Source organism: Leptonychotes weddellii, chromosome 14 (genome assembly GCF_054177405.1).
Source record: "Leptonychotes weddellii isolate Sample4059 chromosome 14, ASM5417740v2, whole genome shotgun sequence".
In the NCBI taxonomy this organism is placed as follows: domain Eukaryota; kingdom Metazoa; phylum Chordata; class Mammalia; order Carnivora; family Phocidae; genus Leptonychotes; species Leptonychotes weddellii.
This window is the reverse complement of record NC_138382.1, coordinates 62,702,222-62,717,028: the sequence shown is the minus strand read 5'-3', so window position 1 is coordinate 62,717,028 and position 14,807 is coordinate 62,702,222. Positions and strand designations below refer to the sequence as shown.

General features: G+C 46.2%; 1 protein-coding gene across 23 annotated transcripts in view; it reads right to left on the bottom strand.

Annotated features, from left to right (window-relative positions):
• The window catches only part of ZNF618 (zinc finger protein 618), a 184,299-nt gene that overhangs the window by 34,122 nt on the left and 135,370 nt on the right, over positions 1-14,807 (bottom strand). For 11 of the 23 annotated variants that reach the window (XM_081803419.1, XM_081803422.1, XM_081803428.1 and 8 more), the window contains exons 6-10: positions 12,238-12,327; positions 11,282-11,317; positions 11,112-11,189; positions 4,786-4,845; positions 4,159-4,248 (exon numbers count right to left, since the gene is read on the bottom strand). In XM_081803419.1, the coding sequence (XP_081659545.1) occupies positions 4,159-4,248; positions 4,786-4,845; positions 11,112-11,189; positions 11,282-11,317; positions 12,238-12,327 (354 nt within the window). The remainder of the gene's footprint in view (positions 1-4,158; positions 4,249-4,785; positions 4,846-11,111; positions 11,190-11,281; positions 11,318-12,237; positions 12,328-14,807) is intronic. The other 12 variants (XM_081803441.1, XM_081803424.1, XM_081803426.1 and 9 more) reach the window with 5 other exon arrangements.

Sequence of the window (14,807 nt, the reverse complement as noted above, 5' to 3'; positions counted from 1 at the left end):
AACCATGGATGAATCTTAAAACAATCATGGTGAGTAAAAGAAGCCAGACCCCCACAAACACACAAAAAGGATATATACTGTAAGATGCTATATATGCAATATTCTAGAAAATGTAAACTAATCTATAATAACAGAAAGTACATCAGTGTTTGCCTGGGGATGGGCAAGTGGTGAGTAAGGGATTATAAAAGAACACAAAAAAACTTCAGAGTGATGGATGTGTTTGCTATCTTAATTGCAGTGATGATTTCATGAGTGCATACATAGGTCAAAACTTATCAAACTGTACAATTTAAATATAGGCACTTTATTGTATGACAGTATGCCTCAATACTGTTTAAAAAAAACATCACCAGAAATATTTATTTTCTTGATTATGACCATCATCAACAAACCACTGATATTCATGGGGCACGGCTAATTCTAGGACTGTAGTTATCTAGCCTTAAGTCAGTTTTGGGAGTGATATTAAAAACTATGTAAAGGGGCACCTGGGTGGCTCAGTCGTTAAGCATCTGCCTTCGGCTCAGGTCATGATCCCAGGGTCCTGGGATCGAGCCCCACATCAGGTTCCCTGCTCTGTGGAAAGCCTGCTTCTCCCTCTCCTACTCCCCCTGCTTGTGTTCCCTCTCTTGCTGTCTCTCTCTCTGTCAAATAAATAAAATAAAATCTAAAAACCAGGTAAAATCCTGGGGAATTTTAGATAGAAGTGATCAGAAAGTATGTTCTTGAAAGCAACTCTGTATACAAACTACCCTAGGTCTTAAAGTAATTTAGATACCTTTCCAAGAAAAAGAAGTTTCACAGAAGAAGTCACTCACTAGGCAAAGAGGAAATATCCTAACATTGTAAGTTTCTTCAGTTCATTTCATAGTTGGGACTCTCTGATAGTTTTAATGTGTTTTAATAAAGTATAGGCATGGTGATTTATTTAAGAACAATGACAATAAGGGTGCCTGAATGGCTCAGTCGGTTAAGTGTCTGCCTTTGGCTCAGGTCATAATCCCAGAGTCCTCCCTTGCTTGGCAGGGAGCCTGCTTCTCCCTCAGCCTTTGCCTGCTGCTCCCCCTGGTTGAGCTCTCTCTGTCAAATAAATAAATAAAATCTTAAAAAAAAAAAAATAACAACAAATCAATCCATGTAATATACCATATTACCAGAATAAAAGAATCCTAGAATCATCTCAATAGATGGAGGAAAAAAGATAAAAATAATTTATGACAGAAAATTTCAGTAAACTAGAAATAAAAGGTAACCTCCTCAACTGATAAAGGGCATTTATAAAAACCTACTTCAGCAAATGTAATACTAACTGATGAAAATGATCACTGTTCATGGTGAAAAACTGAACCCTATGATTAGGAAAAAGGCAGAAATACTCAATTCTTCTATTCCACAATGTACTGGAGGGTCGTAGTATAGTGAAATGAAAAAAAGAAGAATAATAATACAGACTGGAAAGAAAGAAGTAGAGCTATCTTTATTGGTAGATGAAATCAGTAGGTACAAGGCAAATCCTAAGAAATTGACAAAAAAGCTATTAGGACTAGTTCACTATTAGTGAACTTAGCAAAATTTCAGGACACAAAATCAATACACAAAAATTTTGTTTTTATGTAACAGCAACAAGTAATTGGACAACTAAAAATCATAGTAGCAAAAAACAAAGTACTCAGAGATAATTTCATGAAATATGTATAAGACTTCTACTCTGAAAAATATAAACTATTGCTGAGAAAAAAAGACCTTACTTGGAGAGATATACCATATTCATGGATTGGAATACCCAGTATTATTATGATGTCTATTCTCTCTAAATTGGTCTACAGATTCAGGGTAATCCTAAACAGAATCCCAGTTGGATTTTTTTTTAGAAACTGGAAATTAGAAATTCCCCTAACATTTATATGGGAGAGCAAAGTTCCTAAAATTGACCAATATTCTATTAAAAGGACAAAGTTGAAAAACCAAGAGTACCTGAATTTAAGATTTACTATAAAACTCCAGTAAGTAAGACCATATTGGCATAAACATAGATAAACAGACTGACAAATCAGAAATAAACTCATATATACTTATGCATGCATCTGATTTTCAACAAAGGTTGCAATGCAATGGGGAAAGAACAACTTTTAACAAATGATGGAACAACCAGATCTCCATATGGGAAGAAATGAATCTCAACTCCTATCTCTCACCATTCACAGTTAACTTGAAAAGATCACAGACCTAAATCCAAAGGCTAAAATTATAAAGCTTCTTTTTTTGTTTTTTTAAGATTTTATTTATTTATTTGACAGAGAGAGACACAGCAAGAGAGGGAACACAAGCAGGGGGAGTGGGAGAGGGAGAAGAAGGCTGAGCAGAGAGCCTGGCGCGGGGCTCGATCCCAGCACCCTGGGATCATGACCTGAGCCAAAGGCAGATGCTTAACGAATGAGCCACCCGGGTGCCCCTAAAATTATAAAGCTTCTAAAAGATAATTAAGGAGAATATCTTCACAATCTTGAGGTAGCTAAGATATTCTGGGTAGGACCCAGACAGTACTAACCATAGAAAAAAACTGATAAATTAGACTTTGTCAAAATAAAAACTATTCATCAAAAGATACTGTATGAAAATCAGAGGGCATGCTAAAGACGGAGCAAATATTCACAGTATATAAGACCTGGATCTAGAATATACAAAGAGAGCTCTTACAATTTAATAATACAAAGACAAACACCCCAACCACAAAATGGGCTAAAGACTTTAGACAATCTGCATAGTAAAGTATACAAATGGCCCATATGCAGATGAAAAAGTGCTCAATGTCATCGGTCATCAAGAAAATACAAATTAACACCACAATGACCACTACACATTCACAGGAATAGCTAGAATTAAAGAGCCCATCACCTCCAAATGTTGGCAAGAATGTGGAGGAAGTAGAACTCCCATACGTGGCTAGAGGGAGTGCAAGATGCTACATTTTGGAAAATGGTTTGTAAGTTCTTACAAAGTTAAACACTCTCCCCTATGACCTAGCAATTTTACTCCCTGGTGTTTATCTGAGAGAAATAGACACATATGCCCTCAAAAAGCCTCCTACAAACACTTTCATAGCAGCTTCATTCATAAGAGCCTGAAACAGGAAACAACCGAAATGAACAACAAAAGACTAAACCAAATGTGGTATTTTCATAAAATGGAATACTGCTCAGCAGTCAAAAAGAATGAACTGATATATACTACATGTATGAGTCTTAAAGACATTTTGCCACGTGAAAGCAGCCAGATAAAAGAGTATTATTATACGACTCCATTTGTAAGGACTTCTGCAGTCAGTGTAGGTTCTAAATACTCTCATCAGACCCAGGGTCCTCAAGCCCGAGCCCTGGGTACCACCTGAAGCGGTCAAGTCCAGCCCCTAATTCCACACAGAACCCATCGGCGTACAAATCTGCAGATCCGAAGGCCACTGGAGGGGCTGTTTCAGCCTTGGCAAACCAATCCTCTGTTGGATCTAGCCTAAATCTCTCATACCCTCCTTGCCCACATACCTGGGGATCTAAGGATGGAGCCCCCTCTGACACACAGGAGGGAAGCTGTGAAATCAGTAGTTTCAGGAGAATGGAAGGCTGGGATGTCCCACAGGAAGGGCCCTCAGAACTTTTTTCTTCCAGGCCAAGGGAGAAGGGAGAGATTGAGGGCCAGAGACAGGATGGGACCTGCCCAAGGTCACGCAACCCTGCAACCCAGCCGATTAAAACCCAGGGCTTCTGAGTCTTGGCTTAGTGCCCCTTCTAGCTTTCCACCCCTTCCACCACCAAGGGCAAAGAGGCAGCTGTCTTGTCTAGCTGGCCATGGCTTAGCTGCATCACGTGGCCCTGGCTCTCAGGAACCACATGATTCAGAGGTGCTTAGAGGTGAGGACAGGACCACTGAAGGATGTGGATGATCGATGCCCACCCTGAGTCTCCCGATGGCGACTCAGGCTTTCCTGGCTGAAGGATGCGGCCTTCCCAACTATTCCAGCTTCCGCAGTAAGGTGGCCCAGGTCAGACCTGGATACCTGCAGATTGCCCGGGGCCAAGCTCATCTTTGCATTCACCCTCCCCTGGCAAAGCCTCCGCCTAGGGCTGGCCCACCCCTCCCCCAACCAGAGAAGGTACTCACTGATGGGGGCGTGTAAGGCCACGTGCTCCTGGTAGGGCGTGTAGTACTTGTACTGCTTTCCGCAGAATTCACAGGTGTAATTGCCAGTTTCTGTCCAAGGAGAGGAAAGGGTGGGAATGGGCTCCTGACTCCCGTCCAGAAGCAGCAGCATGCTCCCTCCCCTCCGACTCCCCCTCATCCTGGGACCAAGTACAATCAGGAGCCCACTGGAGTCAGACCGCCTGGGTTCAAATCCCAGCTCCTCCATGTCCAGCTGTGTGACCTTGGGCAAATCTCTTAACCTCTCTGTGCCTCAGTTTTCCTATCTGTAAACAGGGGTAATAATAGGACCACCTTCTAGGATTGCTGCGAGGATTAAATTTATATGTCAAGTGCTTAGAACAGTACCTGGCACACGCGGTTTCTCCAACACTCCACCCCCAGGCCCTGGTGTTCAGGAAATGTGTGGTGACCTGAGCTGACCCCCCAGTGCCAAGATCTCGCTCAGCCCCTTCGCGAACCCTGCCTTCTGCAATGGCCACACTGGGGTCCCCTCGTCTCCAGGACCTTCCCCGTCCCAAGCACCCCCACCCCCCAGCAGGAGGGGGTCACATCTTCCTCTTGGGTCCCACCAGACTTTATCTTTACCTCTCTTTTGGCACTGCCTAACTTCTTTCTTCTTAAAAATTTCTGATGTAATATTGTTCACTGGGGGAAAATTATAAAATACTGATAAATACAAATACAAAATTTAAAGAGTAAGAGAAATTTCAATCACCTGTCACCCCCGAAAAAAGAGGAGCAGCTACCCCTTGGAGGGGGAGCATGCAACCTTGCCATCTGCCCCAGGCCCCACCCCTCCCTCCCATCTCTTCCAGAACGGGCTTCTCTCCCCCTGACGTCATCTGTCTGGCTCCGGTGGGCCTTGAATTAGCCAGCCCTGATCCATATCCTCTTTGTAACCTGGCGTATTCAATCGACAATACTTTGTGGACATCTTGCTTAGTCAATAAACATCAATCCCTACTGCATTTATTGGCTGCATGGTTCCCCCCGGACTTTGAAATCTGCTGAGCCAGTCTACTACACCAGGGGACGTATGGATTGTTTCAAAATTTTTCCCTTAACAAAAAAAAAAAAATGCTGTGATCCACATCCCTGTAGAAATGTTTGCCCATTTGCTCATTATTTCTCATATCTCTGCAAAATAAAGATTTAAGCATAATTGTTGCTCGTTATTTCCTCAGGATAAATTAAGGGTATGCATTTTTAAGGCTTTTGATAACCATAGCACCAACTACATATCAAAAAGTTGGGTCAATTTTCATCCCAATCAGAAAGATTTGCCTTATAAGGGGGAACCACACTGCACTGCTGCTTTCAAGTTCCACTTGTCTGCGTTCTAAGGAAATTGACTATTTTTCACGTTTAATTAACCGCACTTTTTCTTCTGTGACTTTCCCATTTGTGTTCACAGCCGATGTTTCCATTGGTATATTTACCTTTTTTTAATTGCCAAGAACTCCATACATTAAGGACATCAACAATTTTGTTTATATGTTTCAAGTATTTTTTCTCAATTTTTTTTTTATTCTGTGTATGGTTTTTCTCTCTCAACATGGACTTAAAACATTTTCATAACTTTTATAACTGATGCATGAACACTGGAAAAGATCTACTATTTGCTGTTCATAGGCTTCAAAGCTGTTAGAGCAACTGTATTAATTGTATTATTCAAACCCTATTTGATCCTATTTGTCTACCCGTTCTATTGAAGACTGAATGTTGTGATCAATCCTTCCATTATGTCGTACTTCCAAATTTATTTTGTATATTTAGATGCAATGTTGTCTGATGCATATAAATTAAGGCCCATGAGATCAAAATCGTCACTGTTAACTATAGCCTTCAGAACACGACATTATTTTCTAACACAGTGCTTCTAAAAGGTGTGGTCCCTGGACCAGCAGCATTAGCATCATCGGACAATCGGTCAGAAATGCAAATTCTCAAGACTTCTCCAAGACACACTGAAAGAAAAGTTCTAGGACCAGGATCTAGGAAGCTGTGTTTTAACAGGCCCCCTAGAAAAATCTGACACATAGGAAACTTGAAGAACCACTGCTCAGATATTTAATTACACTGTTGTATTAGTTCGTCTGACATTAGTTATTAATTCTTGATCATTTATAAGAGCCTCCTTTCTCCTTGTTTGCATGCGCCTAAAAACACTTCCCTAAATTTTCTTGGGAAAATTCATTAAAAAGATACTTCGGCAAATGCCACCACAAAATGCTGAGCAAAAGCAATCATGGTTCCTGCCTTCAAGGAGCTTACAGTCTGGAAAAGGAGACAGAAAAATCAAATAATCACACAAACTTAAAAACTGCAACCACAATGGGTGTTCTTAAAGGAGACATTTACAGTGCTATGAAAATCCCAATAGGGAATTCAATTAGTTAAGGAAGCAAGAGGGAGCTCCCTGAGAAAGAGTATAAGATGAGAAATTATGAGGTATGTCTCTAATAAACCATTATTTCAAATTAACTGGAGAACCTTTGTCTTCTAATAAAAGAGATTATGCCATTTCCTTTTATTGCTATAATTGACTTGGTTTTACTTGTTCTGTGTTTTGATTCCTTTATTTTTTTCATGTTCTACCCTTTCTGGTTTGTTTCCTTCGTTTTCTGTTGTTTGATGCAGGAAATCTTTTCTCTGCCTTTCCATTATTCTCCAATATTCCATTATTTTCCAATATTCTCCTTTGTCTGTTTTACACAGCATGTAAGATACATCTCTCTGTTACAGTTAAGCAGAAAATGACGTTTTCAAGTCTATTACCATGGAGAAAGGTAGCTTAACTCCATGCTTCTCAAACTTCAGCAGGTTTGAGAATCATCTAGAAGGGCGGTTACAACACAGATTGCCCGGCTCCGCCCCAGAGATTCCGATTCCATGGGTCTGGGGTGAAGCCTAAGAATTTACTTTTCTGATAAGCTTCCAGGAAATGGTGCTGCTGCTGCTGGTCTAGGGCCCACACTATGGGAAGGACTGCTTTAATCTACTCTATCGTATCCTTCACCTATTCCTTCCTTCGCGTGTTCTTACAAGTCGTTTTTAATACTGTAGAATGATCTTTGTCTTTTGCATTCAATTTTGTAATCATATTCACATTTTAAACTTATCTCTAGTTTATCTGGTTTTAACACTGACCACAAGTCCTCCTGTGCTATGAATTCATTCCTCACAACTGTAGTGTATTTTATGAATTTTTTGAAGATGGGTACACGGGGAAAATAGTGTTTTTTCAAGCCCTCACTTTTCCCTTTACTCATAAATTACAATCTGTCTAGATATAAAATTCTTAGGTTGTAATCTACGTTTCCCATCAAAACATATTCCATTATCTTTTGGCACTGAGTACTGTGCAGAAATCTGAGGCAAGTCCCCTTGGATTCATCTGTTAATAATGGCCTTTTCTTATGCCTGGATGCCTGCATGTTTTTTTCCTTCATATTTATAGTTTTAAAAAGTCACAAAGATCTACAGAGTTATGGGTCTCTTTATATTGAGGAAGATTATAGCCCAATCATCTGTCATCCCCTGACATACGGTGAGCCCTTAAATCAGCATACATGGTCTGCCTTTAGCAACTCTGCTCTTTACTACGCACAATGTAGGTTTTAATTCTCTTTTCTGTTTCTCTGCAGTCCTTCACCTCACTCCTTTCTCTGCCTCTTCATTTTATCCTGCTGCTCTGTCACTGGACAATTTCAGGCTCCTCTCTCACAGGGGTCATGGTATGGACTGAACCGTGGCCCCCACCCCACCCCCAAAGTCAACTGTTGATGCCCCACCTCCCCATGTGATGGTGTTTGGACATGGGGCCTGTGGTAGGTAACTGGGTTGAGAGGAGGTCATGAGGGTAGGGCCCTCATGACTGGATTAGTGCCCTTGTAACAAGAGGCACCAGGAAGCTTGCTTGCATCAGTCTCCCACCGTGTGAGGGGCACAGACGGAAGGTGGCCATCCCCAAGTCAGGAAGAAGGTTCTCACCAGAACCTTGACCAGGCTGGCACTTGGACCTTGGACTTCCAGCCTCCAGAACTGTGAGAAAATAAAGCTGTTTAAGTCATCCAGTCTGGCACTTTGTTATGACAGTCCAAGCAGACTAAGAGAAGTCATATTTTCTTAGATTCAGTTGTGGCGGTCAAACAGAATTTTCTTCTAGATTTTGTAGTAAGTCATTTTTAGAGGTATGCTTTTCCTCCGAGTCTCCTAAATTCTGTCTTGTTAGGTGGAATTTTTATAGTTTCACGCTTTGGGTTTTTTTCTTTTAATTTCAAAGTTTTTCAAGTTACTCATCCTTAGCCACATATAAAAATCGAGTAAACTATAGATGATCCAGACTTACTGTTTTCAGTAGACATGAGTGAACTGTTCTTGAGCCTCCCATTATCACGGCAGTAAATTATCATGGCAGACCACTATCATGGTAGTAATTCTCAGATCTGCAGCTGGACAGCAGGCTGACACGCAGGACCCCCGTGACCAACTGTCTCCTTCTAGAAGGATTCTTCTGCTGTCATGGCTCCAGCTTCCTCCTAAGTACCTAACTCCCCAATTTGCTCAGGTGACGTGGATGTGGACAGTGTACTTCCCGGCATGCACTGCTTCTGGGAATTTCCTCTTCCGGGACCCACAAAGCTCTACCTGTGGCCAAGGTCCCTTTGTGGGGCTCTGTGCCTCTCACGACTCCTCTTACTCTACAGCTTGTCATTTTTAGGGTTCTGTGACCTTGGCCTGCTTGAAACCCAAGATGCAGCACTCTTATCTCATAAGGCAGCTCCTGAGTGGTAACAGGAGATGCTCACACTATTCTAGCAATCTCAGTTTCAAAAGGTCAAGCTGGGAGCATGCAGGGAGCCAAACCCAGTTCTGTTTTCTCAATGCAATTCCCAACTGTGTATGATGTGTGACAATTCCTCCCAGATCCTAGCACTGGTCGTCTGTCCAACTCAGTTACTGATATACAGAACAAGTTTCATCTAGTTCTACATGTAGTGAGTTTTCTTGTCATCAGCCCATTCTTGAGTTAAGGAAACCATGGATTAGGGAGATCATAAAGCGTGTAGGATGTCAAGCAGGTATGAAGTGTAGAGCGGGGGTTTCATAGGTGGGATGCTCTAAAGCTCCCAGTCTTGGCCATTTCTTGACAACATCACTCATTTGTTACGCCCTGAATACAAGCCAGGGGCTGGGCTAGTCCCTTCCTGCACGCATCCTCCAGCGGCCTTACAGAACAGAGAGATGTTCTCATCCCCAACTTCCAGATGAGTCAAAGGACACTAAGAAGGAGTAAGTGGCTAGTCAACTGGTGATGTCAGCATTCAAACCCGTGCCTGATTCCAATTCTATTTTCATAATTACGATGCTAAGGATGGAAGGGCAGGGCTAACCCGGGGGCAGCGGACCGGCAGTTCTGAGATGGCAGGTCACAGATCCCACTGTCCCCATCCTGTATCTGTCTATAATTGTCCATCACAGAACAGGGCTCACTCGCAGGTGGGTTTCGCCACAGTTTAACTTTTAGCAGTTTTAGCGTTGAGGGCTTCCTTATTTTCTTCGAGAGAGAGAAACTGGACACATGCGCATAGTAAACTTGACAAGTACTGCACTAACCGCTTCACAGATACTCTTCCAACCCCAGTCTCCTGAGTGCTTAAGAGTTCAAAGAAAGCAATGACCCAGTCAACGCATTCCAAAGGTCAGGGCCAAGCTCCACCCTGTGAGGAACACCTCCAGCTTCGCTGTTTTTCCTGCCCTAAGATGTCCTCATGCATTCATTCAATGTTTGCGTGTGTATTTTTGCAAGCTACCTGAAATCCTTGTTGTAATGAGGCACAGTCAACAAAGGTCTTTTCTTGCTGGGTGGTAAGCGAGAGGAGGAGGAATGCAAATTCCTGAAGGGCTGGACCAGACACCTCTCACTGGCTGACTCCACCCAATCCATTCTTCTAGAAACAGCCAAAATGGTCTTCCTAAAATGTGAATCTGATCAAGTCCCTTCCCCACTTGGGAAACTCTCTAGCTCACTTCCCTCAGAAGGAAGTCTAGATGCCTTCCTCTGGCATTCAAGGCTAAGACCCGAACTCAGAAACTGATTGGCCTTTCAATTCCCTAGAACAAGAGCTGCTCTCCTACCTTCACCCCGTGATTCAAGAGCTCATTCCCCACCCTGGTCCCCAAAGCAGGAGCCTCCCTGCTTCCCAGGGCTGGTCAGGTGCTTCCCCGGCCCCCATGGCTCCCTGTGCTGCAGGTCATGCTCTATCTGCGCACTGACCTACTGCCCCCTTCCTGTGCCAAGTACCCAAAGGCAGGGCCACAACTGCTTCACCCACTGTGTCCTCCCCACACTCCACGCACGTGCGCTGAGAACAGGCCGCAGGTGTGGGGCCTGCCCTCAGGGGTTTCATGGGACAAGGACAGATTGTCCATGTGGCTCCCTTGGATGGCTTCATTTGCCGATGAACCCCTTCATTTGCGGATGACGACAATAAGAGTTATTTTCCGAGCACCTATTATGTACCAGGCACTGTGCTAATAGGTGATTTACATTCACGATCTCATTTAATCCCCCAACAAACCTTCGGGGAAATGCAGTCCTCATTGACAGGTGAGGAGCCGAGGCTCAGGACGGCTAACAGACCACCAGGCACCAAGCATGTGCTACACGCACTGACCTGACCTTGACCCTGTGCTGTTCTGCTGCTCCTCAAAAGCTGAAGTCCTAAGACTGGCCCATCTGACAGGCGGCAAAGTGAGGTGTAAGGAAGCCAGCGATCGCTGGCCAGTAGCACTGTTGCGGGATGAGTGAGGTCACCCCCTTCCAATGGCAAGACTCACCCCGCCCCCCTCAGCTGGCCCCCAGCTGTCTCCCCACCCAGCCCACCCCCAGAAAGAGGCCCGCATACTTGGCCCAATTTTCTGGAATGGTTCCGGGGGCTCCTCCTTCACCTCGTCAGTGGCCACAACACCTTGGTCGAAGGGGTCTGTGGGAGAACACACAGCCCTTAGCGCCCTGGTGACCAGGTCTTGGGAGCCCAGGCGGGGACAGGGAGGTGGGCAGTTACCAAGGACTTACCTGCCCGATTCTCGGGGGCCCCTTCCACACTAAACACTGCGCCCGGGTGGGAGGCAGCAGCCGCAGAAGGAAAGAAGCAAACAGGAGCCCTGTTAGTCCCTGCCCACAGCTGCCTCTGCCCAACGCTCCCAGCCTCTCTGGGACCCAGGAGAGCCGCCGTAGCCAGCGTGGACACCCCAGAAAACCAGGGGCCACAGGAGGGCACATCCCAACCAGGACGCAGCCCATGCCTCCGTTCCTCATCCTCCCCATGGGCTAGGGCCCAACCCAGAAGAGGGCAGATGCTATCTGCCCGGCCTGTTTCTGGATCCTGTTTCTGGATCGCTGCAGCCACTCTAGAGTGCCAGGACAGGAGAAAAAGAGGAAGAGACCAGTTAGGAGAAAAAGAGAGGATGAGAAGAAGGACAAGCCAGTGGCAATGGGCGGCAGGGCCTGGCTGTCACAGCTTGCGACAGGCTGGGGTGCAGAGCTAGAGAGGAAGCCCCCTCGATCCTTTCCAGGTCCAAGACCCTATTTCTAGGCTTGAGAGTCTAAAAATAAATTACCTAAATTTATGGTTCTAATTTCTAACTCTATAACCTAAGATCCTAAAATATCATCATTCATTTTAAAAAACTGGTTTAATTTCATCAGAGCATGTGAATACTCAGTACAAAATTGTAAAATGCATCGATATGAAATTGCTGAAATTCGACGGATTCTGACCTACCAAAATGGCAATTTCACTTGGGCTACCCTAATCAGAAGAATATATGGAGTATGACGGGGACCTTCTCTTTCCCAGAATCCTCAAGGGTCGGTCACTCGCCTCATGGTCTGACTGCTGCCTGACCTTCCTCTGGGTGGGAGGAGAGAGGGGACAATTGGTGGTTGGAGGGGGGAGCCAGATGAGCAGCCCTGGTGCCAGGGGTGGGGGTGGGGGTGCTCCTCTTCACAGAGCGAGGGGCCCGACTCACCATCCACGGCGTGCAGGTCCCGGTGCTCCTGGAAACAGCTGTAGTACTTATACTTTTTCCCACAGATGTCACACGTGTACCTGAAATTGTCTGTGGGGGATGGAAAGACACAGGCAGTTACCAGGACTTTGGACTCTTGGGCTGGGGATTTTTTGGGGGGCAGGCTCATCTGCCTTAGAAGCCAACATGGGACTAGGCCACACCGGCCCAAACCAGTGACCCGTGGACAGTCTGTCCCGGGAGTGTTAGGGGTTCTCTACACAAGGAGATACGAGAGCCTTGAAGCAACGTTCAAACCAAACCCCAATCCCACTCTGGGTGAGCCGAGCTCCTAAGCTCCCCCCCCCCACCTTGAGGTTACAAGAGAGTAACGGTCACTGCACCTACTATTTCCTGGCGCTGCATGCGCAAGGGGCCAGGCCGGGCACTTCATCTGCCTTTCCTCCGTTGGTCCTTGTGACCAAGGCAGGAAGTCATAACCCACTGAACACACGTGTAGACAGAGGATCAGAAGGGACCTGTCCCAAGCCCCACAGCGAGGAGGGTCTGTGATAGGCAGCTTCCCAATGACCCTGGCCTCCTGGCGTACACACCCGTGTCATCCCTTTGCTTTGAGCCTGAGCGGGACCTAGGGATTTGCTTCTAATGAAGGGAATGTGATAAAGTGATGGGATGTCATTTCTGAGGTTAGGTTACAAAAGACCGTGACTTTCGTCTCGCTCACACTGTCTCGCTTACGGGCTGCCCCAGAGAAAGAGCCATATGGCAGCCTCCGGGGAACAGCCAGTGGGGAAGTGAGGCCCTCAGTTCCACAGCTTGGGAAGGACCCAGCCTGTTAACAGTCGCGTGAGTGTTGAAGCAGCTCCTTCCCTGGCTGAGCCTTAAGAGGAAACCACAGCCCTGGCCCACACCTCCCCTGCCCCAGGAGCCCCACAGCCAAAGGACCCAGGGAAATCACACCCAAGGTCTGACCACACAAATCGAGATAACCAATGTTCGTTTAAGTCATTCAGTCTTGGGGATATGTGTTACACGGCGAGAGCTAACAAATACAGGGCCAGAGTCTGGATGATCCCTAGGTCTATCCAAATTCTGAGGCCAGACCCACTCAGGACACTGCTCTCACCACGCACTAGCATGGACCTCCCGTGTGTATTCCTTGGGCAGATCTAGGGATGGTCCATTGACCCCCATGTTCCTGATGAGGCCCCGCACAGGGAGACTGAATGGCTTGCTCAAGGCTGCACAGTGGGGCGAGGAACAGCCAAGATTCAAATGTTCACTTAACTCCATGCCATAGCTAAGTCAGGGCACATGGCCCTTCTCGGTCTGCATAAGCCACCTTCCACTCCTGACTGACGCACCAGGCCTCTGGCCCTTCTTCTGCTCCCCAGCACTCAAACACAGGATTGGATGAGACTCCCTCCATCCCAAGGTTGCCAGGCAATTCTACAGGAAGGTTTCTGGTCCCTGCTTAGCTCAACTAAGGGGCACAGATGACATCAGCCTTCTCCTTGCCTCTGCCCATCATCTCTTCCACTGCACCTGCAGGCTCTCAAAGTCCCCAGGGCCACAGAGATTAACTGGTCCCCAAGCAAGGTGCACACAGCGTCAGCACACACAGTCCTTCTGAGGGTCTGGGGACCAGGCCCTGCCACCTCCATGCCCACCCCTGAACCAGCCAGGCAGCAGTGGGGGGAGGTGGGAGGGTGTGGAGGAGGAGAGACCTGGTTCTGCTCTGCCTCACTCAGACTGTCAGCTCAGCAAGTGCGGACCCTACCTCGGGGTTCAGCTTTTCTTCTTTTCCCCCTAATCTGAGGGGATAGGAGGGTCATAATGAGCTGATTCCCATGGCTTCTTCCAGGCTGGCCATTCTAGGATTCCAAGCCTGGCTCCAGCTTCAATCCAGCCTAGACAATAACCACCACCACATGCCCCATCATGTCCCATCTGGACCGTAATTCTCTCTCGGTGCTGGACACTGGGGAACACACCTGAAGAAGTCAAGGCCATCCAGGGTCTGGCTCCAGACAAGTCCCTGCCCCTGAAACGCCTCTCCCCTACTGGCTAGTGCTGGTCGCCCTCCACAGCTTCTGGAAACAACGTCTCACCTCTGCTCACACAGCCCCTCCTACCACCTCCAAGAAAATGAGAACCCCCAGCTTTCTGCCACTGAGAAGCGTCATCACCCTGCTCTGCGGAATCCCACCCCACTCCTTCTCAACACGCATGGGGACCACACTCCCGGACCCACCTAAGGCAGGAGTAGATTAGGACAAAAGACTTATCCGCAAAGGAAAAAAGGCAAAATGATCTTTCTGTCAATGAAACCACATTTTCAGAGCCTCCAAGAGAGCTCAGAAACTCTAGGAATGGCACTGCGAATCAGTCTGGGGGGACAGGCTCTGGAGTCAGGCTGCCTGACTCCAACCCGGCTCGGCCACCAACCAGTGTGACTAACACTGGACACACTCCCAAACTGCTGCACCTCGGTTTTCTCATCTGCAAAATGGGAACGATAGTACCTTCATCTCCCAGAGTTGTAATAAAGAATGAGAGAGCACAATGCC